The sequence below is a fragment of the Hetaerina americana genome, unplaced genomic scaffold (genome assembly GCF_022747635.1).
Source record: "Hetaerina americana unplaced genomic scaffold, ioHetAmer1.1.p SCAF_13, whole genome shotgun sequence".
Taxonomy (NCBI): Eukaryota; Metazoa; Arthropoda; class Insecta; order Odonata; family Calopterygidae; genus Hetaerina; species Hetaerina americana.
The window spans coordinates 13,921,438-13,948,081 of record NW_027286403.1 but is presented as its reverse complement, the minus strand read 5'-3'; the positions used below and the strand labels follow the sequence as shown (position 1 = coordinate 13,948,081).

The 26,644-nt window shown below is 38.9% G+C and overlaps 2 protein-coding genes across 2 annotated transcripts in view; both read right to left on the bottom strand.

Moving 5' to 3' along the window:
* Window positions 1–943, bottom strand: part of LOC139686135 (trypsin-1-like) — a 43,729-nt gene extending 42,786 nt beyond the window's left edge. The window contains exon 1 of the mRNA XM_071583319.1: window positions 809–943. Within this exon, the coding sequence (XP_071439420.1) occupies window positions 809–943 (135 nt within the window). The remainder of the gene's footprint in view (window positions 1–808) is intronic.
* A 4,239-nt stretch (window positions 944–5,182) lies between these two features.
* Window positions 5,183–26,644, bottom strand: part of LOC139686134 (trypsin-1) — a 31,346-nt gene continuing 9,884 nt past the window's right edge. The window contains exons 3-7 of the mRNA XM_071583318.1: window positions 24,107–24,269; window positions 20,119–20,327; window positions 15,449–15,651; window positions 7,919–7,973; window positions 5,183–5,304 (exon numbers count right to left, since the gene is read on the bottom strand). Of these exons, the coding sequence (XP_071439419.1) occupies window positions 5,183–5,304; window positions 7,919–7,973; window positions 15,449–15,651; window positions 20,119–20,327; window positions 24,107–24,269 (752 nt within the window). The remainder of the gene's footprint in view (window positions 5,305–7,918; window positions 7,974–15,448; window positions 15,652–20,118; window positions 20,328–24,106; window positions 24,270–26,644) is intronic.

Genomic DNA, 26,644 nt, shown 5'->3' with positions numbered 1-26,644 from the left:
TCTTAATACATTTAATCACACGTCTACATTCTAAAATTTCTTAGGTAATGTTGCGCATATTAGTCTAGAAGTTTTTTTTATGCAGCATTAAAATTATCCGTCATGTAACCACTCTGTATTTGGCCCGTCATAGAGACTAAGTCTAACACTAAGTTAAGACTAAACTAACCCTGACGCTGAAACTGAGGAATTTTCTCTAGAGTAGTATGCCTAGCGCTTAATTCCTAGACGTACAAGTATATGGTATTCCTGACTAATATTGTTGCTATGGACAACTATTTAAAATAAATATTGGACGGCATGTCTAAATATTCAGGATTGTAAGGTTATTTCATAATTTCGTTGAGGATGGTGACACATCGTTCCTACTCGTATCTCAAAATATGTAGTGATATGGTGAAATCAAAGTCATTATTGATCGACCCAGAGCGCGGCTTATTCAGAGAAAAAATTAAAGTCAATCTTTACTGCTCTACAATATTTATTAGGCAGATTTTTTAGAAAAAAAATGTTATTATTTGACTCTCACTGATATTCATGCCACTGATTTCTTGGCCAAAAATATCATTTTAATACACTATTGGAGGTGGGCTTTAACAATTCTTGATTTCAAGGACCCTTAATTTTTCTCTTCACTGCCGTCTAATTATAAAGTTTTTCTAGGAAGTAACTATACGCTTAACAAAAATACTACAGGGGATCGGACCACCTCGTCGGCAGCGGTGGTCAGCGCGCTCGCAGCTAATATACCATAGAGCACGGTGCCAGGTGACTTATGGCGCGGATAGGAGGGCTCACACTCACTCACCTTGACCGTGGATGCGTCGAGTGGTTGGGCGAGTCCAGCGGAAACGGGCGCAAGGGCGACGGTGGCAATTAGGAGGGCCGATGCTAGGGCGACGTGGATGGAGCGGCCCGTGTAAAGGCGGGTTAGGGCATCCATGCCGGGTGCCTAACAAGTACTGAGCACGACTCCAGTGAGAGGGAGGGAGGAAAGGCTGGAGGGAGGGGGGCAGGCTGGAGGGAGAAAGGGGAGCGGGTAGGGGAAACGCACTCTCCCCCCTCACCCTTAGCGGTCCCGCTGCCCCGCTTTCGCCGCCTCCCCCGTATTTCCGGCCCCTGGTCCCCCTTACACAAACTCCCTCGAAACAACCTATGCCGATCAGCACCATGCCATCCAAGCGGCGGCGATGGCATGTTATTTTCCTCGCAGATCACCCAAGTGCACCACGGGCCTCCGGGACCCCGCTTCCGGGTCCTCGCTTCCGGCCCCCTCCCCGCCATTCCCTGCGTATTCCGGGGCCGAGAGGCGGCAGGGAGGGGTATGGGGGAGGGGCGCGAGAAAAGGGGAGGGGGACTGGGAGACGATCGTGATCGGCGCCGTCGAGTTGGGGTCCCCCCCTTCCCCGACGGCATCGCCTCTTCGTTGGGCGATTGCCGCGCGCGCCGACGTTAACGGTACCGCGCGGAGAACCGGTGCACGCCTTGCCCTCGCCGACCTCCAAGCACACCTTCGCTTTGCCCCCTCCGCCCCCTTTGTCTCCCTCCCCGTTTCCCCTCCGGAGCACTCCCTCCCATTCCTCCCCTACTCCACCATTCCGATTACGAAACTGTGGCGCGCGTCGCCCGACGCGCGGTATCGTCCCCCGTCATCTCTCGCGAAGGCGCGAAATCACCAACTCCTCTCGTGCGCTTCTTTCTCTTCAGGGGAGGGGGAGAGCTACTTGCTCTCTCTGCGCTCCCTCTCCCTGAATGCGATGGGTGGGGTGCCCCTGTTTTGGCCGTCTCCTCCCTCCCTACCCTCCGCGGGGCCACACCACCCCATTCCCCCCACCTTCTCCAGCGATCGAGTCCAACAGGCTGTATCCATTCCCGAATGACAGCGGCCGATTCGGTGAAGGGTGGTACTTTTGTTGCCGTATCGCGGTTTTTCGCCGGACTCATTTCGCACCGTAATCACGCCTTTATGTTAATCGTTCGAACGCGGTCACACGCCCATCCTCGCAGTGGGTCGGGCAAGGAGGAAATCTTGATGCCGGGATTTGCGGGTGGCGCTGAGATTGGTTCCAGAGCTCTCATCAACACAAATTGAGCAGCATTACGAGTTGGCAGGTGCGTTTTGACTTCATGGTTAGACAGGCCATTTCACCAACTGCGCTCAGAGTGCCAAAATCACGGTCAATTTCATTACTTCTATTTACTTAAGCCATTATAATAACAGAGCACTGTTGCCCCTCGACGATTCAATTCCAATATTCAGCAGAGAGACGTTCAATAATTACTTAGACAGTTCACAACAGATTGAAATTTTACCTGAATGACCAGGCTATTACAGCTCTAAATTTATGTGCTGTGAAAATAATGTTTTAGTAGAGATAAAACTGATTTTGAGGTTGTCAGAATGATAGGATCCTTCAGTCCGTGTATAAAATCTCTCCAGTGTCAGTAATCTTGCCAACGTTAACTATATAATCAGCAATGTTGGACGGACTATTAAGTATATTGTATAAAATTCATTTCCACATGGGCGCTACTTTATTTCTGAATTATTTTAAGCATTGAGCTTCTCGGATATTTCTACAGTTCTTTTCCAGTGATTCCGTGAAGTCAACTAAGAAATATCCCTCACACGACCAAACAGCATCAATATCGACGGCGGCATTCCAGCCCACCGCCTTCTGTTTGGCCGGTACGTGAGCTACTCACCGGTCTATCCGGGTCGGTGCTACTTTCCTTCTGACGCAGAATTGCACCGAAATCAATGCTCGAACGTAAGGTACTATTTAAGGAAACTTCGGCGTACGAACCATCACAGCGTCACTGGAACTCTGGTAGAATGGCCAAAAGAACTCTCTTTTCACTCGAGAGAACCCGAAGGCTAGCATACTGACGGCATGCATGTCGGATTTACGGAGTACAAAGAGTGTTTTCCCTCTTAAAATTGGTAAGAAAACATTTATAACTATAAAAGTATGTGGCTGTCTATGTTTTCGGGACAGGGAAGGGAATTAATTGGAGCATTGGCCTCTTGCACCGAGGTTTTGAGTTTACTCCATCGTGAAGCATTTTCCCTGCTTTCTCTATAACTCTCCTTCCACCTACGAGGTACAAGGAGGTGCAAGTCCTTCGCGGGGGAAGTCATTGGGCTGGCTGTTAATTTCGATAAGTGGGAATGATGAGGGCGGTGGGTGCACCGCGTTTCTCGCCTTGTCCTTCCCACTACGACCTTCCCTCCCTCTCTGGGTATGCCATGCACCGCGTCGTCGTGGGCTCGCACGGCACACACGCATTAGAAAGCGGCTTGGTGTAAAAGTGAACCCGACCGTTCTTGAACCTCTGTGAAACAAGTTATTGGTACTAGAAGAAATCATTGCCGTGGTCAAGTCTAATCGATTCCCTATAGATATTTTTACAAGTTTAATTTAACGTGTTTCATGAGGATATCCTGTGATGATGATGGAGGAATTATGAGCAAAAATGACAAGTTTTAAGTCAGAGTAAGGTAGTAGACTATAATGGCCGCTTGTGAAAAAAATGGAGTGAGAAAATCAGGATATGCCAAATGCCTATGATCTGCTTGATAAATTGTAGATTCAAGGGTTTGATTTTCAAAAGATGCAAACTAATTGCATTAAGTTTCTGCATCGACAGAAGTGCAATAAATATAATCTAGTAAATGAAAAAAAGTCTTTGATTATTCTCAAGTGAAACATATTCTCTATATATTAGAAACATTTCCGTCAAAACCTTTTACGAATACGGATCACCATTCCGCTAGTTTAAAAATCACATACTAGATTTCCTTAACTCCGTATCGTAGCAGCAAAGGGAATGCTCACAAAAAGTACGCGAAGAACCATGACTCCTGAGCGCTTTCTACGTCAGTAAATAACATCGGCGTTGAAGCTAAGCAACCAACAATGAAAAGTAGAAATTGCCCTTGTACACCCCGAAGGTAGGGAGCTCGAACCAAACGGTCTCTTCACCCATGTTAGGGATATTACATTCTGGAAGTCAGCTAAAAATTAATCATGGGTTTTATTATACTCTATGGAGGAATATAAGAACCAGTTGAAAATAATTTGTCAGAATGTGAGCTTGTCAAGTAGATGACGGGCGTTTCAGAACTCCTATTTGTGTGCCTTCAAATCCGTCACTCCTGTAATTTATGTTTATTCGCTTTCTCCTGTGGGTTATGATGATCGGTGGTGTTGCACAAGAAAGAATTTTTATTTCATCAATAGATTGGTGACGCTCATAGGCACCCTCAGCATTGCACAAGCGATGTGGTTTTTTTGCGTATTAGCACTTCCTGGGAATAAACAGGGAAAGAAACCGCCCCCTCCTACCCTGATGTGTCTTTCACATACCTTTGGGCTTAGGGTAACGTGAGGTCTGCCATCATTAATCAAACCAACCACCTGGTTGATTTTCACAATTGGTTCTTTGAAGAGCAAATCACACCAAAATTATCAATTAAATAAGATAATTAAATACAAGAGAGTCAAGTCACTTCTACAGTGAATTAATAAAAAACTTGATCAAAATATTACGTGAAACTCCTCAGCTATCAATAGTACTTTTAATGTTTTTAAAGTGCTCTGTTTTATTAGAATTTTATAAAATGGAACAATATTTTAGCTCCATTTTTTTCATAGTCTTAGTACCAGGTTATTGTGAGAAAATCAGTAATAACTTCTGCAACTTTCATTAAATAAAATATTTATATTTAAATAAAAATATGAAATGTAATGACAGCGATGAAAGGTACATATTAGTGGAAATAAACAAATTAATTTTAAATTAATGATTAGAATATCACGCGCCGTTGAATAATGATGAGTGATGAGACAACATGCGAGGAAATGAAAAACTATTTAGGTCAACCACTTTAAGTGTTGTAGCTGGGAAAAATCGTCGGAGAATGGCAATTTATGGCTACCGTTACCTCGTAATTATTTCTAGGAACATTGTTTCATATGATTCATCCCTTGAGGGATTCCTAATTGTTGCCTCAGGATAGGAACGGTCTTCATCCAGAGAGTTGCCATTTTCATTTAGCGCAAAACTTGTCTAAAGTTCTTATATCAATGCAGTGCCTCAAATGAGATCTTTGACAGCAGCCACTTAAATCTCATGGCGGCCAAAACGAGGTTAGTGAGCGGTTGTGAGATGAGTATGGTCATTCGGTGCATATGCACGTATCCTTCATGTTTCGTTGCATCCACTCCAAATAGCGGGAGACGCGGGTGTAGACTCCGGGGTAGCCAGGCCTTCCGCAGCCCACTCCCCAGGACACTATACCTGTCAGCAGATTAGAAGAGTTTTATTAATTAACTCATAATTTATTGGCAATTAATATCAGAAAACATTGCGTGACACAAAAACAACCGATACCTTAATTAACTAGAGAAGCGTAAAACGTTTATTTTAACGCACTATTGTGTTTAAGATTTAGTTTGATTCAATATGTTAAGACGACAATATTAGGTAATATAATAAACCATAGTTTCACAAGAAACTTAGTTTTGGACTATGTCTTATTCCAAGACATTTCTGCGGTGCACTTTACAAAATCCAACCGCATGAAACAATTTTCCAATATTTCCACCATTTATAAAAACATTCTTTATATGCGAGTTATATAAAATTTTATTGTTATTAGAGTTTATATAAAATATTAATGTACGTTATACTAGTTTCAGGGACAACCCATGTTCCAAACTTCTGCACTGGGCTATCCGACCTTAAATGTAAACGTTATATTTAATCCAGAATACGTGAAGTTAATAAAAGATTTTGAAAAATACTTATGTATTCCCTATTAGCGGGCAATCACCATGTCTCCGCATATAGGGAAGTAAATTACAAATGGCATGATTGATGTGAACACTATTTTAAATGCTGCATTCGTAATGCGGAGGAAGTAGCCGCTTCTTCTATGGCAATTAATTTATATAACGAAATGGAGATGATATTCTGCCAGGTGTAAACTTTCGCGGGACCAATAAGCTCGCTCTTCTAATAGAACCTATAAAGGGAGCAAACTAAGTACTTTCTTCTGGGCATAGAGGGGAACAGGGAAGAGTATGAATAGAATTGAGACCGGAAATGTAGAGGCAGGGGAGCTGAGACGCAGTGAAAGAAAGTAGACCCACGGAAGAAAGAGAGGTATCTCAAATATTTCAACTAGCCCTCATTTTTTAAAGGCGTACACAGAGCTGGAAAGAAAAATCCTTCACATTTTCTGTGCTAATTTATGTCCCGTTTTCCACGGATATATAGTGTTTAGTTTAAATTTTCCACACTGAACACTCGATCAATAAATTAAACCAAGAAAGGTCAAAGATCTAAATTTTTGAAATGCATGCATTAACGAGGGATTATCCCCTGGCTAACGAGGTATTAAAGAAACATACAATGATGAGGGAGTGCGCTGTTGTGGGAGTATGGGTTCCATAACACTCAAAACTCCAATTAATCCACGATCCTACACCCAAAATCGGTTCTCTTGACCAAATTATGAAACCAATTGTACAACAACTAAACAACAACTAAAACCAATTAGACAACAACTAAATAAATACGCCATCACGCACACATTTTAACGGTACCCATTGCGCGAGCCATTCTTTACAGCATTCGAGAGACTTGAAATGGTAAAATGATATTTGAAACATGTTAGGGATCATAAAAATTAGAGATTTGGTATTATTTTTAAATTATTTAACATGAATTATGCTATGGAAGGGTATTGTTTTCGTGATGGTGGACTGTAAAGACGTCATAGTGCGAAGTGTACAAACATGGCCAGATTGATACCATTAGTTATTGTGGTCAAGCGCGGCAAGTGGGTCACTTATGTATCTTAGGAGAGGTGGCTCGTTTGGAGAGGCTAGGCTTGATGAGGCTGAAGTGAACTCGACCTCGGCATTAAGAGTTCAATCCATGAAAAGCTCCTTGAAGGACACCACAACTCAACCACTCATCCGTCTGATGGTTCACGCCACTTCCGTTGTCTCAAACCCAAGAGAGGGATCGGAATATTACTTTCGGATTCTGTCAGTTTCGACCCTCGAACCTGGATCCTGAGCGTGAGAGACGAGTACTTTAATCACCATGCCTCTATTGTAATAATTTGTTTTATTATATGAGGTTTTGATTCATCGCATCTCTTTATTATAGTTATTGGTACTTCATATGACGTAATAAAAATATAATGTTGGATTAGTTATGTAAAATAAATAATTTTTTTATGGCTACCACAATGACCGAGCATAGTACATATGAACTGTATTCATTCTCATGCTTAAATTATTATGATGACGCTAATCTTGATGGGGAAGAGCTCGGAAAATTTTCTACGATCGTCTGAAGGGATTGTACTGAGATAGGTATATGCAGCTGTTTACCATATGGAGTCAGTATTTACCAACTGGAGTCAGTATATGCAGCTGTTTACCCTAGGAATAAGAACTAATAGCAGTATTAGTAGTTTTACGGGAGGCGACCGACAGCTATGGTCATTTGCGCCATTAAGGATGGATGGGAAAGGAAGTGTGGAGAGAAACCCGGCGTCTTAAGGCGGCGTCGGCGTACTCATAACGATAAGCGCCAAGGGGTCCGCAGTTTAACGTCCCATCCGACGCACGTCGTTCTCACTCAATGTCCTCTCACAAAGCACCTAAAGTAGGGATCGAGATACCACTGAAAAATGTCTGTCGCTTCCAGGATTCGAATCCAGGCCCTCTCGGTGGGAATCAAGTATGTCAGTCCACTCCACCATCCCGAACCTCCGAAATAATAGCGCTCAACTAAACTAAGCTAATAATATCGACCTCCAAAGATCCCGCTAACTTCTTTTTATGCAATTAAATATTACGATTAATTTAGTAATAGTTTTGGTTATAGTACTTACCGACTATCTCGAATTTCCCGCCAGATTGTACAAGGAGGGGTCCGCCGCTGTCTCCCTGGAAGGCAAACAAATGCTGTCAATTTCTAATTAAGTCTCCCTTCCGATGAGCAATTAATACGACCTTATTAGGAATTAGAAAAACTTTTGTGTATTGTAAATAACTACACCTGAAGATGTGACAAATGCGATGAAACCAGTCGTTCCGCATTGAAGTTTGGTGATATGTACAATTTATTTTTGAACTTATCAAGATGAGATTTCACAAGTTTCAGATTGATATAATTGAAAATAACCTAGTTTTTATTCAAAATGCTCACTAAATAAACACGCTGTTCGGAATGCATAAAGTTATTACACTTATTTTTTGGTACACGATCAAACCAATTGCAGTAATATCTGTCAGAAGTTATTTAAAACCAAATAATGGGTTGACTGCTGTTGTGATGGCTTAAATATCATCTCTAAATATGTAACACCAGATACCTGAATCGGAAACAGAAAACAAAACTTACCAATAATTATTTCTTGCTTTGCGGTATAAATCGTTTGACGCCCGTTGATTATAAATGGAAACTCTGCGGCAAGTGCTAAAATTCAGTTAATTTATGGAAAGCATGACTCTTCAAATCCATTATAAATTGTATTTTTCACTCATAAGTAAATATTAAAACTGGTTACATCGTATAAAGTCACCATCAGGTAATCGTGACTCATTACCATTTTTCTTGCCTTCACAACTTCATGGCGGAGGCAGCCCTCCATGACAAATCACTCTTAATGATTAGCAACGAGGCGTAGGGAAACACCGTGGTTGTGGCACACAATACATCACACTTGCTTCTCATCTTCTTCTGAATATTCCCTTAGCAATGCGATCCCCCTGCTGATATAATCACTGCTTTTAGCCCTTTTATTTGCGAACACAATCTTGTTGTGAACATAATCTTGAAAGTTCCTAATTTTGCGAAATTTTATATGGTTACAATGTGACCAAATTGTCTAAATTAGTCTTTGCGAGCCATCAGATCGCTAATTTACTACTAAGCCAAATGCTATGAACTCGAATCAGACCTGAATATCTCTAAGACCAGTGTCTCCAGTTTTGGGGAACAGGGTTGGAAAGCTCCCTGTCCGATGCTATGACACAAATTTTTTTTCGGGTCGCCATTTTTAACATAATTTTTTAAATTGAACCACTCCTTTCTTACCTTCGTATTCTTACCTATTTGCGAGCTTAGTGGGCAGGTACTAAATTTAGCCAAAGATTACTGATTGCAAGCTCACATAAAACCCGCTAATAAAAGTACGAGTGTGAAATTGTGAGACTTCAATTTGGACCGTAGAATCATCGGAGTTGGTCCGAGTCGTAAAGCTTTAGTGGTGATCTGGCTTCTCCGTGAATCGCCCTTGCGAATATGTGCACGTCAAGGAAAATAGTATGTTTTAGCCGCTTAATTCAGACGTTCTTTGTATCGAGGAAGGTAGACGAAAAAAAACCGAATGACTAGGATACGTTGTAAAGACCGCTTTCCGAATGCCATTTGAAAAAGTCAGTTGAGTATATTGCTACCGCCAGGTGAACCGTCTTCATCAGGAAATGCGTGCCCTATAGTCTGCCATGAACGGATAACTTTTTTCCTGGTAGAAATTGATTTTGTAATCCTAATCAAGAATGTCATAAAAACACGTCTTTGTATTTTTTATACCCATCTCTAAGCTTTCAACTAAGTAGGCACGTCCACTTATTTCGCTGAGGAAGCGGGATGACGGTACCAGAGGGAAATAAATAGTCCGTGCTATTTTCCGAAACCTTTCACTATTAAAAGAAACTCCGGGAGATGCCACGACAGTAACTTTTGACGGAGTCATCCACTAATATGCATTACAATGCAAAAATTTCAGTGTAAAAATCATTCGCCGGGATTCGAACCTGAATCATTCAATGTCCGACGGAGTGCTTTGGCTAGTCAAGCTATCAAGGCGTCCTCAAACTCTCCAAAATTTTGGGGGCTTTAAAGGAACAAGATGTTGTGACGAAATACCGTAGATACCGTACTTGTGGACTGTGGCGCATCGCGCACGACTGCGAATGCCTGTGAAATTGTAAGCATGTACGACTTTTAGTCACAACGTCCCGATCAAGGCGAATCATTTTTCCACTCCGAATTTTTTGTATCGTAATACCTTTTATTATGTTAGTTGTTACCTTGAGAAGCTTTTTCTCGAATAACTGAACGATTGGAAATGTCTGGTAATAATGAATTTGATATGCATCACAATTTAGAGCGCATGAGGTAAAATGTTACATTTAAGAGAATCAGAAGAGGAAATATAAGTAATTGGAATGTTGAAAACTTAACTGAGGCGGAAAAAAGGATTACCCGGAGGCAGTTTACAGAATTCTGAGAGATGGTAACAGGACAAGATCAGTAGAGGAGAGATAAATAATGATAGCTTGGGAGTAGGAACGTATGACTGTGAGTTAGAAATGACGCCCAAGGAATTAAAATCAAAGGAGGCTCCGGGAATACGTAGATGAAGGCCATACTACTCAAGAATTCAGGAAAACGAGGAAGGGAGAGTTTTTACAGGCTCATTTGTAGAACACTTATAAGGGATGAATTTGGCCGGAGGGCTTTGTTAGATCAGGATTGAAACCCATTCGAAAAAAGGAAAACAGTAACATGCGAGTAAGATAGTAATATAATTTGCTTCACCCCCAGATGGGGTAGTACTTAGAATTGTCAACGAAATGATGAAAAAAGGGGCAAATAATTACTTTAGAGAAGATCAGTTTGGGTTGAGGCAGGGGGTGGGCACGCTTGAGGCCAAGGCAATGATAAGGGCGTTAAGGATAAGGGCACATGAGTATAACCACGATTATGTTTGTATGGCTTGTGGTTTCAGAAAGGGCACCCGCCAGATTGAAGCTGTAATAAGTAGTGAAAATACTGTAAAAGATAAAAGCAAACCAGACTGGACGACTTATCTGGATCCTGTACATACATGCCTCAAATTGTGCGGGGATGATATAGGATGGAGATTTGGAATGGATAGTGCAAGGCAGGGGAGTGATCCAGAGTTTTCCATTATCATCAATAATTTTCAATACATATGTATACGAGATGCGTACGCGGATTTAATATCAAATGAGGCATTTAAAGGGCCGGAGATTGGAGTGAACGTCGTATGTGAGTAACTCTTCAAATCAGTTAGATTTGCCGACGAACAACTGTTATTTAGCCAGTTTGCCAAAGATTTACATTCATTATATGTGTCTTGAAGAATCTATATCATAGGTATGGGATGACAATGAATCATGAGAAAAGAAAGGCAATGAGGTACCCATGAGATAAGAAGGCTAAGATAAGCATTAAAACTGGGGAAAGATTAAGGAACAGGCAGAACACTTCACCTATTCAGAAGTGTTTTGAAGAAGGGTGGGCAGACAATTAGGGACATTAAAAGAAGAACTGTATCATGCAAAACAGAGTTTATAAAGATTTTATGACAGACACCTAAGTAATGTGTAACACAGAGATTAGCGAAAGATTAAATATGGAGCTTCGTTTTGTATGACTTGGAAACTTGGTCGTTGATGCAAAAGAATAGCTTATACACTAATACAATAAATATTGCAAGATGTAATTGAAAGATTTTGTGGTATGGGTGGAGAAGAAGGGAGAAGATAAAATAGACGGAAAGGAAAATAAGTGATAAAGTTTTAGGCGTGGAAGGGGAGGATGCACAGCTGTTGGAGGAAGTTCGAAGGCTGTACAAATTGATGCAGGAATACTGAGAGGCAATGGAATGCTAAAAATGGTAAAAGAGGGGAGGATGTTTGATTAGATTTATTTTTTATGGGGACCAAATGGCTTATAAAATTCGATTTATATAAAAAACTATATCCGTATTTAGTAGAATCCTAGAAGTCTGGAGTTGAGTTAGGCGTTATGCATCGATATAAGCCCATATTAGTCATTATCATGCCAAAATCATCTGATAATTACCGAATTGAATATTTCCCGACTATCGATAATATTCATACTTTAGTTTTGATTCCTGATTTGATACCCAAGTATTTCAAATTGTTTGAATAAAAAATCTACGCTTGCATAGAGGATAATGTCTGGTATTCAGCTCTACCGTTTACACCTTGATTACGTTCATGTTGGAAGAAAACACTTGATACTCCTCCATACGTTTATTTAGATGTCAGGGCACTTTTTATCTCACTGCGGTGTAATGATGTGCAGAGAGGGGAAGTTATGCTTTAAGTTTAAAGTTAAGGATGATGTGGGGAGAAAATGAGTGGGAGAGAAGGAGAAATTGGTAAAAAGAAGAGAGGATAGGAGCGGGGCAGAGGAGGGCTGATGGGCCGCGAGGGTTGGTGGAAACAACCAAGGGTCTTACTGGTGCTAGTGTAGTGGCCACATACGGGAACTCCCACGGATGGGAAAGTAATGCACTTCATTGTAGTATGTTTTAATAATCAAACATCTTTACGTCTTTTAATTACCTAATCAGTTGTAAACATTCATTACTATTATTATTAAAAATCTATTCTTCTTGGTAATAATAAATGCAACGGACGGTGAATTTAAAAAAATTGTTGCAAAATTCGTTACAAAATTTTATTGATAATATTGAATAAATATTAAAAATTACAGCATTGATAATCCATGATATCGATCCAGCTGTATCTACAATGCAATTTCGTTGCCATTTTCTAATGCAGAGCCCTTAGAAAATTGATTTTCTCCGGAACAGTGCACTAAGGGAAAATAAAATTTTATGATTTAATGAAGAGCCGACTTTTCCGGACACTTAATACTTGCTTAATCATTCACGTGGAATTTATCCGTGAAAATGGATTCCATTTTGAGCAAATTATGCATGAGATGAAATGATGCATGGCATTTGTGCCTCTTAAGTGCTGAGCTTCGAATCGCCGAGAGATTTGAGACCTTTTGGGCAACATAAAGACAATTATAATTTCTACACATTTTCAGACGTATCATTCTTTGGATTATCCCTTGCAAGCTATTTTGCTATGCTATTTCTTCGTTTTAATTATTTTATTGGAGGGATTATTACTCTTTGATACGTTCTTTCCAGTTAGGTCTTAGATCAGTTAATCCAAAGGTAGCAGGTTCGAGGTCCCAATCAGCTCTCCCTATCTGACTTGAGATGAATATTAGATAAAGTCTGGTGACTAGGCTCCAGGGAACTGGATGAAAAGCAAACTGTGAATCTGGAGCCTAGGATGGGAAAGATACTGGGAGCGCCAAAAAAATAACTTTTAACGTATTTAAAGCTGAGAATTCATGCTATAAAAGACAGAAATGGTATTTACGGTTAGAAGAGTAAATTAACCACGTCTTCCAATAAAAATTAATGATTAGCAATGTTGCTTGTGATTAACTACTGGATATTCTTGCGCATTATTTTTCAAGTATGCTCGGCTTTCGTAAAATAAATATTTTAATTATTATTTGGAAACGCTCCTTACATATATTTAGCGGGAGTAAAGATGCTCTTTAGATACAATGCTAAGTTATGCGATATCCGTTCAATACATTTTAGGTTGGGACCAAACCAGCGTGCGTACGGCCCTAGTACGAAATCAAAGCACGCACAAGACCGTCCACCGGTCTAATATCTAACGGTCAACTTCCTAAATTCACTCTGAGAGTGAAAGAGACGAAGCCCAGACAATAGCCGAGATAGTTACATGAATTTTCAACCCATTCAAAAAAGTCTACAAGATCGGAAATGAAAAAATAGTAACCTTGTGATTCCACTGAAAATTTATTACAATACGACCCGGGTCGCATCCTAATAAATTTTCAGTGAAATCACAAATTTACTTTTTTTAATTTACAATATTAATCGATTCCATAAAGTTACGCTGGTAGCCATCAATTTTACAAGATCTAAAAGGAACTGTTTACATTATTTTGCTATTGCATAAAAGCCTGCCTTCGCTGTTTAAGGTAGTATATTCAGGGAAGGTGGAAACTGCAGTGTGATGAATAGAAAAGGAATGGATATGGCAGTTCGTCTCTCATAATGACTATTTCAGGACCACACTCTACCGAGTGTGAAGCAATACAGCAATAAAAAGGTAAAAACTGCATTCTTCATCGCCCAGGTCTTTCATTTTTGTATTGTGTTAGTAGCTAATCAATAACTTGGATCAATAAAAAAAAACTTTTAGATTAAATTTTTTCAATAGCCGTTTATATAAAGATTTCAGGCTATAATATTATATATTTTTAACCTGCCACGAGTGATAAGGGAAAACCTTAAAAAAATATCCTCTCTCATGTTCATATAACATTATTTAGACATCACGGAGCATAACTATCCTAAATATTTTTTACTTATTGCTTGTAGTTTGACGATGAGGGGTAGATTTTCATGGTTGCAAAACATTAATGCACATTTTCGTAGTATGCAGTGGAACAGGGTACTTTTAAGGCTCTCCTTATCGTAGAAACGTGCGATACGTCTTCACTAATATAAATTAAATCATTAATAAGCTCCTACTGCTTACACCATACCGCCCTTATGCCACCCAAAGAACCTTTTTTTTCTTCCTACTACCTCTCTTACTCAACATTATTCTATCACTGCCCTCACAATGTAATTGGTTCTACATATACCATCCTATACTCCAAATTAATTCCTTTTATAACATGACCCTTCTCTCTCCATCATCCACAGGGTAACATTTTTTTCCTTTTTGTCCACTTCCGTAATTTTAGCCAATACCTCTAGCATTCTCCATGCCCATATATCAAAAATCTTGAAGCTTGTGTTCTCCGATCAACGAAACATTTTTGGAATCATAAAATGCCATATAAAAGATACTTGTAGTATTGTACGTGGATCTTTTTGTATTCTCTGTCTCTTTCAAACCCTCCTTTTTGAAAATTCTTCTGTTACTCGCGCAATTCTTCTCCTAACGTCTTCATACTTAGCTTCTTTCCACCTGAAATACTAACCACATGGTAACAGTGATCTGACTGCTCCAATGCATGCCCTACTACCCATTATTTCGAATCCTCTTTCTAATCTCCTTAGTTCTTATTCATTGAGAAAATCATCACTTCCACTTTGTTATGATTTTTCTTGATTCTTGCTTCTCAAACTTATTTTTAATTGCGCTTGATCTGTTCTGACCCATCTGTTAGCTGACAGAACAACTATAGATTTAACCTTCACAAATGTAACTGACTTAAACCGCTACCCTCCAACGTCACTTAAATTACCCCCCTCCCCCAAGCCCTTCAGCCGCGTTTGCGCTATCATTTTATTCGCTTATTCACCACGGCACAAACGGGGCAGCCAGTTTTACAACCTTGCCTATTACTGCCCATCCTGCCTCTACACCCACTACATTACAGACTTAATCCCGTTCATCCTTAAATAAAACTTAATTAGGAGTGCTTGATGGTTTGCACTACTTTTATTTCTCGCATTGAACATTTTTTCCCGGAAATGGGAATGTGAAAACCGTCTTACCTGGCATGAATCCTGGGATCCTTTCCCCGCGCAGATCATGTAATTTGTGATCCTAGACGGACGGTACTTGCTGTCCGCCCGGCACTGCTGCAAACTAAGTATTGGAACTTGCACCTCCTGGGCTACCGAGGGTAGAGTTCCACCCTCCGATATCCTCCCCCACCCCACCACTGTTCCCACCTTGCCTGCCGGCTCCGTCGCCGCTGGAAATAAAAAAAGAGGCTGTCAGACATTTGTTTGGACAGTCAAGAACCTTTAAATTATGTCTCGTATTTTGGACTAAGAAACTAGATGATAAGATTCTGTTATCGTGAGGCTAAATAAAGCAGCAAGGCGTTTCTTTGCGATCAATCAAGTCTCTGTAATTGTGCCTGAGTACTCTGTGCAGTACAAAATAGATTGAGCAAAAATACGAAACATTCGTGTATCTTTCAATCCTCTTACTTCAATGTCATGTTTTTATTTATTAAAGGCAAGGTATAATCGATTATTTCCCAAACCTTTGCTGGTAGGGTTGGTAAGTACCGCATTGTTATACTAATTAACGCCATACTAAGTTACGTTTAGCCTTAGTGGTTTTCGACAATTAATGCCCTTATAATATATCGTTATTGCAATGTGCATAAAACAACCGTTAGGAGCTGGAGAAACTTCATCATAAAAGACTGCTACGAGAGTGCAATATTACTGAAGGACTTTGAAGAAAAGAATGATGCATTGGCGAAAAAGACGAAGGCCAAAAGATGAGAAAAGAACCGAACCTTTTTTTTGCCGTCGTAATCGCCCAAACCAATAACGCGAATGACGAGTTGAGGGACTAGAGGAAAAATTGAAAATTGGCTTAAAGAAAAATCGACCAGCTGGAAAACAAATCGGATCCATGAAGATGCAAGCCCTATTCTACCTTAAAACATGTAGAAAAATAGTCTCCCCCTAACAAGTACTTATATAGATGAGCGGAAGGACATTGCCAATGTCAGACAGTGCATAATGATTTTGCTGTCGGAAAAACGTAGAGAATAGGGGGAATAATCAGTCAAATCTATAATGTTCAAGCTAGTAAAGTGTGAATAATAGAAGATATAGACGCTAATATAAATAAGAATATGCAACAGGATGAATTTGGCCAATTTCAATTCTTGCGTTGAAAACTTTCCCCCGGAAATGGGAAACCTATAGGAAACATTTCAGTAACTTTTGAGACTCGCGGAAAAGTGATGTGTTTTTTACACCCAAATTAATATTTTGTTTGAATCCAACCAAGATAAAATAGTATTTAGCTGCAAGGACAAGTACTTACTTGGGAGGTATTAGGATTTACTTTTCAACATCCCTCTACTAGTGGTAATTGGAGTAGGCAAATGGAGAAGAATTAGGAATGGGAATAAAAAGAATTAAGGTGAAGTTAATTGAACTAACATTCTCCGTTTCGTAGATGATTTTAATTTAAGCAGTCAAAAAGACGTAGACATAATTAAACGTAATACATCAAGGACCTTTAAGGATAAAACATGGTACTCAATACGGTGAAAACAAATCCTAATGTTTTTTAAAGAGTAGGTGAATACATATTTTTGTTTACGATAAGTGAAATCAAAGGAATGGAACTATTTATTTTGTCACGGAATTACCATTGCATCGAATGACAATAGCTCTACGCAGTTTTAAGTCCGGAATAGCTCAAGCTAAGAAGAAGTTTATGGTGAAAAGGCAAATACTTTGGCCATAGAAGAGATAGTTACAAACAAGGAAGTAGAAGGTGAAAAGATTTGTATGGAGTGTGGCACTTTGAGGGTCAGAGACGAAGAGTATTTGGAAATCCAATCAGAAAAGAATAGAAATCCGGTACTGGAGGAATATTTTGAAGATTAAACGTGCCGATAAGACGAGAAACAAAATTAACAGAAGGGAGGAAGGTCAAATTGACTGCTATAAGGAAGCGAGCAACCCAATGGCTGGCGTCCAAGTGACTGAAATACCAATGATCGACAACAGATGAATGTATAATAACGATAATTAAGCCTTTGTACCTCCCCTATTTGTTGTATTTCCCTTAACGATGCGGAAATCGTGTATATTACTGGAACACTAGCACTCGTGTAGAGCTTGTCAAGCTAATTTCTTTGTTTTTATTCATAATAGGCTACAAAAATTGTGACCCTAAATTAAAAAATATCAGAAATAGTATTTTATCAAAGGAAATGCTTTATATAGGTATAAATCTAAAGAAATGTTTGACGAATTGGAAATTGCGCTAACATACCCACTATGAACCGCTCTTTTAATTCGAATTGAAAATTATAAATGATATTCTAAACGTACATATTTTGCAACTGAGAAAAATATGGTGTTTGTAAACATCCATTTATTATAGATTATCTAGTCATAATTCTCGAACTGGAGCTATGCTCGAGTCAACTTGAATCAGAATCGAACGAGAAATCTGTATGTTTTAGGTACTTTCCCCATTTTAAAATTAATATAGCTACCTGGTACATAGGTATATCCGATAGAGAGTTATATAATAATACAGTTATATTCAGTGGTATTTCCTTTTTTATGCATCTATATTTGCCTGTGCATTTTATATTTATTTTATCTCTTTTATCCATACTTTTCACACCTTTTTCTTAGTCTACAAACACTTTTTTCTTACGCTCTTTGGAACATCTCATCCTACTTTTTCTTCAATTTTGTGTTCGATGCAATTTATTTTATCACTAAATACATTGTAAGGATTTCGATTTATTCCCCATTCTTCATTTTCCTCCCCACAATATATCTCTTTTACGAATCCTATTTTCCAGTGTGACGCAATTTGTTAGAATATGCAACATATTATTTATCCAAGAAAATTTTCAACATTTTCGCGAGTTGTCGCAACTGTGTCAACGTTTTTTTTTTTCTATTTTCCCGGCTGCCGCTGTTATCAAATCTTAAGTACTCGGCAGAAAATTATATCGTTTTCTTGTCGTAACAACTTGAAACATTTCTATTCTCCTCATCAAAGAAGCACAAATATCAACATAATTATGCGGGTAGGTTTTTACACACAAGCTAAATATCAGGGTGAAAAACTGAAATCCTTTCAGCTTGATCGGCTGCTCTTTTCTGCAGGTGGAACCATGGAGACTTATATGGATGCAAAAACCTATCAAATATACGAAGAACTTTACTTGTGCTCAAAAACAAAATGTAGGCACGTCCCGTTGCAAATAATGCGTATTAAACTGGTAACGCCGCACTCGCATTTAACCTGAGAGGCTCATAATGGGCACTCTTGAAAAAAAATGCACTGTTCACTGCTGGCAAATAGAGTCACCTGCTCATCGTAACCATTAGTTGGAAGTTTTTGCGTAAATAAACACATCATGGGCGCAGCCCCAGCGCGAGTTCCGCAGTAATAACATCCTCAAAAAAACCTTAGCAGTAGTACATCTGAAATTACTAAAATGTTCCCCTTTTATGAGTTTTTACGGAAGATGTAGGTCAAAGCACAGCAGTTAGGAAGCGCAAATTTATTTTATGAGGAAAATGCTCTCAGCAATTATGGAAAATGAAGGGTTATTCCGAGAAAATAATAATTAAAGTTACCGTACTTCGTCTATACCCATTCAACTTGTCCTCGCCTGAAATATGGAATGTAGGATGCTTTTTTATCTTATTAAGACGCACAAATAAGGAGATATAAATTTAAATTTAAAAATTGAAACTTTTTATAACCGTTTAGATAATCGATCCCATTTTCAACATGTTTTTCTTGAATTAAGAACAAAATTCGAGTTAATTTAAAGGGTGCCCTAAACTTCGTCAACATTTCTGTAGTACTGCATTCACCTTGTACTGAATACCTTATAATTAATATGAAAATTACGCCCAAGCAATACGTATAACATTTTTACACATAATTCCTCTGGCAGATTCGAGATATATTTCCATTAGCAATAAAAAAAGTAAAACTTGAAGGAAACAAAATCTTGCAAATACGTACAATGTTACATAAGAAAATATGGGGTTTTAGGCTACTATGGCCCTAAAAAAATACAAAAACCAGTCACGGGAAAGAGTAGTTTTACTTATTAAACATTGAATTAAAAAATAAAAACATAACTAACCCCTACGTGATGATTTACAGGGAAAGGATTCCACGCAAGGCATGGACGTACCCATGTAAAGCTAAAGCAAACCAAGTGTTCACACCGGCTATTACCACAGACACACCTTATGGTTCATTCTCTGAGGAATCACTAAAAGGTCCTGGTAGGCTTTTTTATCACCGCTTTGGAATTATTTTGCGGTTAATAACCAACAGCTGGGGTTAATCAGAGAAGCTCCTGCGTCAAAAAGTACATGGTCAATTTTGACCTTGGGGGTTCCAGAGAATCACGGAGCGGGGAGAGTCAAGTGACTGTGTGGTAAGGACCCAAGTTCACGTGCACTGAACCTTATCAGGACCATGAGGAGTGGGTAATAAGTCCCTTGCTCCTTTCATTCAGTTTACCCATAAAGCCGCTCTGCCCTGGAGTACCAGCAAAAAACACCAGCTTGAAACGTAGGAATAGAGATTTGAGTATGGGTTGATCCCTAATTGTTTGTGAGTAGAAATGTGCTTATATCGGGTATTGGGAATGGTGGAATCAAAGGAATTCATAATGCGAGTGAGTACTCACGGCCCTTAGGAAGGCACACGGGCCGCACCCGTTTGGTGTAAGAGACGGTCTTTCGTAGGCGAAGCAGCGCTATGTCATGGTTGTAGGTCTCCAAGTCGAAGTTTCTATGGCGAAGAATGGCGGCGACTGTTCGACTCACGATTGGTGTCTCGTAGGCCGAGTGCATATCATGATCCCCAAGAATGATACGCATCTTGGAACGCCGAAGCCTGCGGATTCAGAAGGTAAACATATATCTCAATGTATGTACACAAAAAAAGAGATGAAATATCAATTACATGAGAAAATTAGGGCTAAACTATTTTTAGTAGAACTATATAAATTTGTAAGTGAACAATAATAATGGATTAGCTATCCATATTAGTGTTGCGCTGGTAATTGAGAAAGAGTAAAAATATTAAAAGCCACCTTATTTATCTTTATTTTATATGTTAAAGTGGTAGTCATTTTTTGATTAATTTTACATTATGAATAGCATGGTGACATGGGTTTAATATCACGTGAATTCACTTTCCTTGAAAAAGATTAAGTAAATTTAGCATTGCAATTCTTATAACTCGGTTTTTCTCAGCATTTCGCCGGAAATTGAGAGGAAAACTGATTTAGGATTAACATTACCAATTAAGATACGATAGATGTCATCATGTTTAAGCTCGGGCTCAACGGAAGACGGCTTTTTATCGGACTATTCACTAAACTCGGTGTTTGTATACTGAATCGGTAATTATTTCATATTGTTCTTACATACGCAAATATTTACGTGGACTAGTTTTTCCAAGTCCCTTTAAAGTAAGATGAAAGTAGCATCAACAAAAAGTGTTCATCGATTTGATGATCAACTGAATGAAAACGTTTATAACAGCATGGTTCTTGATGTTTGATTGAAATATTTTCATACTACAGTTGACAATTAAATCAACACTAATTATTGCTACTTCAATACAAAACTCTTTAGAGTCATATTATTTCCCAGGTTTCACCAAAATGATTGTAAAATTTTCATATTAAGCATTAAATGAGAATTATGCGTGGAGTTTTGAAAAGGGCAAAGTAAACTATCATTATTCTAATGCTAAACTCCATGTAATCCACTCTAGATGAAAGCAATACAATGCAGTGCAAAAGAAAGAAAACCTGTCATTCACAATTATTTATTTATCATCAAATCCTTAAACAGAGAATTTGACCTTTTATATCGGATTGTTTAGCAAGATATAACAACCAAGACAACTACAAATAACCAAACCCTATTTGGAGGGATCATTACTCTGTGGAGATACAAACCCATCATCTCTAGATTTACAAGTGAAGGCGCTACTCCGCCGCCACTGAGGCCGGCAAATCAAGAAGGCAAATAGTGTCCAGGAAGTCAAAACATTGTTAAAACACGATCGATCGTTGCCCATTACTGCACAGACACTTTGTCTCTCTGAAATTATAGTTGAAATATTTTCTATTGAAATCATCAATTTTTTCCATACCTGGCTGTGACCTAATTGTTTCAATTTCTTATTTAAACTGCTTAATCTGAAGATTAGAAAAGTCTAAAAGAAATGTTAAACATACTCCAATTGGATGCTATGGGATGAAGATGTTATACCTAAATTTTCTTGCAGATAAAAACATTCAAATCAGGCCCCTTTGTCAGGTCTTTGTTCATGTCCGGGAAGACTTGGCAGGGCGACGCAAAAAGTTTTCCGTCGCGCGATCACAGATATTTTATGTATTTATCCGAATTGTCATTGTCAAATATCGTTTTATTCTGTAGCACGGCACCAGGAATCCTGTTATTTGCGGATGGGAATCATGAAGTTTGATGAACAGAGCGTGATGGCGCTTCCATTTACCATCGCGTGAGCTATGATACCATAAGTGTGCGCGAGTTATGTATATCCGCCTTGGCGCCCCTGATTTACTATCCTTCGAAAATGCAATGAAAAACTGGCACGAATAATCAATGGCTTTAAACGGTAAGCTTTTATTCTTATTCGAATGTAAAAACTATACTTCCCGCGCAGCAACCGTCTCCCCTCGCCCCCTCTCCCCAGCCAATCTTTCTCGGTGAGTGGTTCTTCACAACCTACGACGCGATGCTGTGCTGCTGTCTAACTTGTCCCGTCAATGCCGCGTGGCAAGTTTAATGGGGGCTCAGAACATCACCACAACCACTATTAAATAATCAACGATAGTACCTTTGAAATTTGCACAGTGAGATGAAGCATTAAATTTATAAGAATGGAAGCTAATAAAACCGCAGTTTCCTTATGTCTGATGAGCAAGGAACGTATTTTCATAAAATGTAAAATACGAAGGTGGTATATATTTGGTTGTTTTACCATTATTTGTTGAGAAAAAGAACATTATCATAACCTTAATAAGTCATGAGTGCCATCTGTGTGAAAACATGTAGGTATCATCTTGTTCGGGCCACATTATTGTACGAGGGTAGTAGCAATGGCTTAGTTACAATCGTAGGTCTAGTGCAGTGAGTCTATATTAGAGAGAAATAAATCGAAATGCTTATCCCAATTAAATATACTGAATAATGCAGGAAGGAGACAGCCCTCCTCTGAATGGACTGCATAACTTTGAGACAGCGATTTACAAAGTATCCACGAAGATACCCAATTATATTTGTTTGATACTTTCTGTAACGCCCCAACGAAAAATCAACAAGTGAAACGGAGGAACAAAAAGGTCTGTGGCTACCTAACACAATGAAAATTTTAATGCCGTCACGTACCACCTAACTGTCAGTGGAGTTCTGTTCGTGTCAATTGACTCCGTTGTTTTTTTTTCGTTTCTCAACTGTATTTTTATCATCGTTAGATCTACGTTTGCGACGCGCAACGTGCCGGTACGCGACACTGTTTAGAGAGCACGGTCACAAATTGCATAACAATGAAGCAACAAACATCCAAAATTTTAGGCATGTTGTAATCACTGGCTAGGAAAGGAGAAGGAAGAAGAGAAAAAATGATAAAGGAAAATGATCGAGGACGCCGTAAGTTACAAACTATAATAAAATGGGTAAATGGGGCCCATGCAAGCAGCTGGCCGTTAAGGAAAAGTTGAGTCTGGAAGTCTTGTTAACACTTTTATGTAATTTTCTTCGACTACCACCATAATGATTACACGTCTAATTAAAAATCAATTTAAAGAAGGAGAGCATAAGCCATTTCACCCAATTATGCAATGAAGGCAGTCAAATTATATGCATATTCAAGTCTAATCGACATAAGGCCCTGAGGATATACTGACCTCGTATTACGCAGATATGGGAATGGATTCTGAACGTGAAAATTATGAACAGATAATATTATCTCCCTCAAACTAATAGGTACTGGGAATACAATATTATATCCGTTCATAGTTAATGCCTGGCGTAGCGCAAAGGAACATCGTTGCATAAACGAAGAACATATGCACTGTCAACATATTTACCACAGAAAACAACGTTCGTTCCCATGCCTAGGCGCCATCATCAGATACACATCTATGTTTCAGTTCATGGCATGTGTGCCCGCTGAAATAATGGAATTTCATCTGATGTATTTATAAATTCACTGATATAATATATTTCACGTGTAGGCATAAGATCGCCCAGCTTTAAAATTTGCCATAATTTGCGATATTTGCTGATACTGAAGAAACGAAGACCACCTCACCGGCTGCAATCTTCTGGAAACCATCGAAATGGTCTAAGGAATTTTTTTTAAACCTCATATGCAATAGCTTCGGTCACCGGCCATATCATCGGGATTCCAATTATTGAATCAACACAATTTTACTTCCTCTTAATATAAAATGAAGTTGAATTCACGTTTCCATGTCATTTATCTCAGAAAGTTTATTTTGAGTGTCAGATAAAAGAACAGACACAAGAATCCTCTGGCAGTCCAAATGAAGGGGGAGGATGCTATCTGAGGGTAGAATAAGGGTTTGTGCTCCTTAAACGGATGCTCATTCCCCGCATCTGACAACTCACCTCCGGACGCAGTGCGCGGCCGTGAGAACGTAATCACTGTTGAGCAGCGAGCCACCGCAATGGAACTGGCCGTCGTACATGAGGCGCGCGATCCATGGGTATCTGTTGACGCCAGTTGGCCGGCCGCCCACTATTCTTATCTCCTGGTTTGGCACACCACAATCTGTAAAATAGTTTGATCTTGGTTACGAATGTATACTCTCATGTACACTCTATGGTCATACCTACGTATGAGTATATTTAGCCTACCTGAGTTCCTTGTGAAATTAGTGAATTTTAACATATGTGCATGGAAAGATTGCCAATTTGGTTGCTAAGCTGTAACAATGAACCCGACGTCGAATGAATAGGTTTGATAAGTGAAAATAAAGCTAATCTAATACTCAGCTTAATGGTATGTTAAGCTCATATATCGAGGGTAGGGGGATTAGTTCCTCTCCTGTGTCGCCTGTGGTTTCCCAGGAAGATCTGGTAAAAGAAAAATCGCACAGATTTGGTGAGGCTGAGCGTGTCCAGAGGCATTACCCAAAGCTGTACCCTGGCCCTCCTGCTAGTAGCCCAACGCTCTACTTACCAGAATAGCACGATCCTTAATTTGGCTGATATCCTATTAATATATGTTATCTAAAACTTATTTTTTCTCCTGTCTAGTGTTGTATGTTTTTTAGATACTATTCCATGGAATGGAACAAGGGCTCTTTGGGATCTAAAAAATATAATAGTGAAGATAATTTAAAAAATTAATTTCTTCGGAAATTCGGAAATAGCGCAGCGTGAATATTTTATCCATTAAAAGGGGAAGGAGGTATATCGAGTTCCGTGGACCCTATCTGAATATCAAGGAAAATGAATGCGAAATATTGGGTCTTCCAAGAAATCGCGGGGGTGGGAGCAAGGGTGCTCAAAATGTTACAAATAGTGTAGCACACGCTGCACTGCCAGTGTTCTATTGCACTTCTCGGTTAATGCGTATTTTTTTCGACGAACGGCTAAATGAAGTAAAGAGGAGGGAAATTACTAATTTAACGCTTTTAAACCTTTTTTTTGCCAGCTAGATGTTCATCCATAATATTTATCTCAAAAATATGTACTACTTTCAATGTCTAATAGGCGATTGAAGCGTTATTGGTGACATTTAGCCAATTAATTTGAGATGAAAGAGTGCATCAGGCTTGGGAGTCGTCAAAAGGCTCTCGAAATTCCTTATTCTCAACCTATTTTAGACCTTCGAATACGAGGGGAAAATATTAAAAACTTCATGCCTTGAATTTTCCGCAAAATTTACTCTTCAGGAGTATTTAATCTTTAAGTCGTAGTCTAATTTGCTTTATTAGGAAATATTCGGGATCCCATCCTAATTTCTCTAGTAACCCTTTATATCTTCGAATTTTTACGCCAAACGCTTTCGACAAAACTAGGGACAGGTTTAGAAATAAATTATTTTACCAATTTTATGAGCGAAAATTGCATTGATACTGAATTTTTCAGTCAGTTGTAATTATTTTTTAGTCTTTTAATTGATTGCTTCCCGAAAGTTATCCTACAAGGGAAAATTCCTTCAGCGAAATCATAAATTTAGCATCATATTCATTGGCCTGATAAAATACATTGTAGCCAAGACATTAATTTGTCCACAATTTCGGTATTCCTGTTTTTAAATCATCATCATAGGCAATTTATATATTAAAGGCAGGATATGAACGGTACCTATAATCTATTATATACTCTTTGAACTATTTCTTGAGGACTTCTGACTGAATCAGAAAATTTTACAGGATTGCCCTGTACAATTTCTTTATTCAGTTTTTAATTATCCTGCCTTCTTAAAATCTACATGTAAACCCTCAATCCTCTTTTCCAATTAATTAACATTCTTCTTTCTACACGGTTTTTGGCATATATCTTAGTACGAGTATTTCCTCCATACACTTTTTTCTGCCTTCAGATTTCGTCTCCTACTTTATTGAAAACTTAGTTATTGGCCTTCCTCTCTGTCCAATTTATTTCATCAATTATTATCTGCACCCATATTTCTAAGGCCCCTAATCTATGCTCATTCCTTGACATTTAAGCACAGGTTTTTGGTCCATTAATTTGAAGCATCAACTCCATATTTAAGCGTTTTCTGATATTTTCCGTACGCTTTTACGTAGAATACCTCTCCTCAAATCCCTTCTTCTGGCTAATTATACTTTGGTCAAAGTAATTATCGTCAGTGCTACTGCTAAGCCCGTTCTACGCTCAAATACTGACCAAATACGTTTGCTAATTAAAAATGAGTTGCATTTCTTGAACCCTCTCAAGCGTCTCGTGATCGAATAGATTTTTATGAAATAAAGATAATAGTTTGCACGATCAAAATTTAATAGAATTTAGAATATAATTCAAGTTTCCACGCCTGTGCGTCATTATCAGGTCAGATTATTTGGGATTGCACGTTTAAGGCGTTTGTATGTATACTGGATGGTATATGCCCATTAAGGTGTGTATCCAGTGTATGTTTTGAAAGTGAAGGGTTAGTTTTTAAAAGAAAGATTA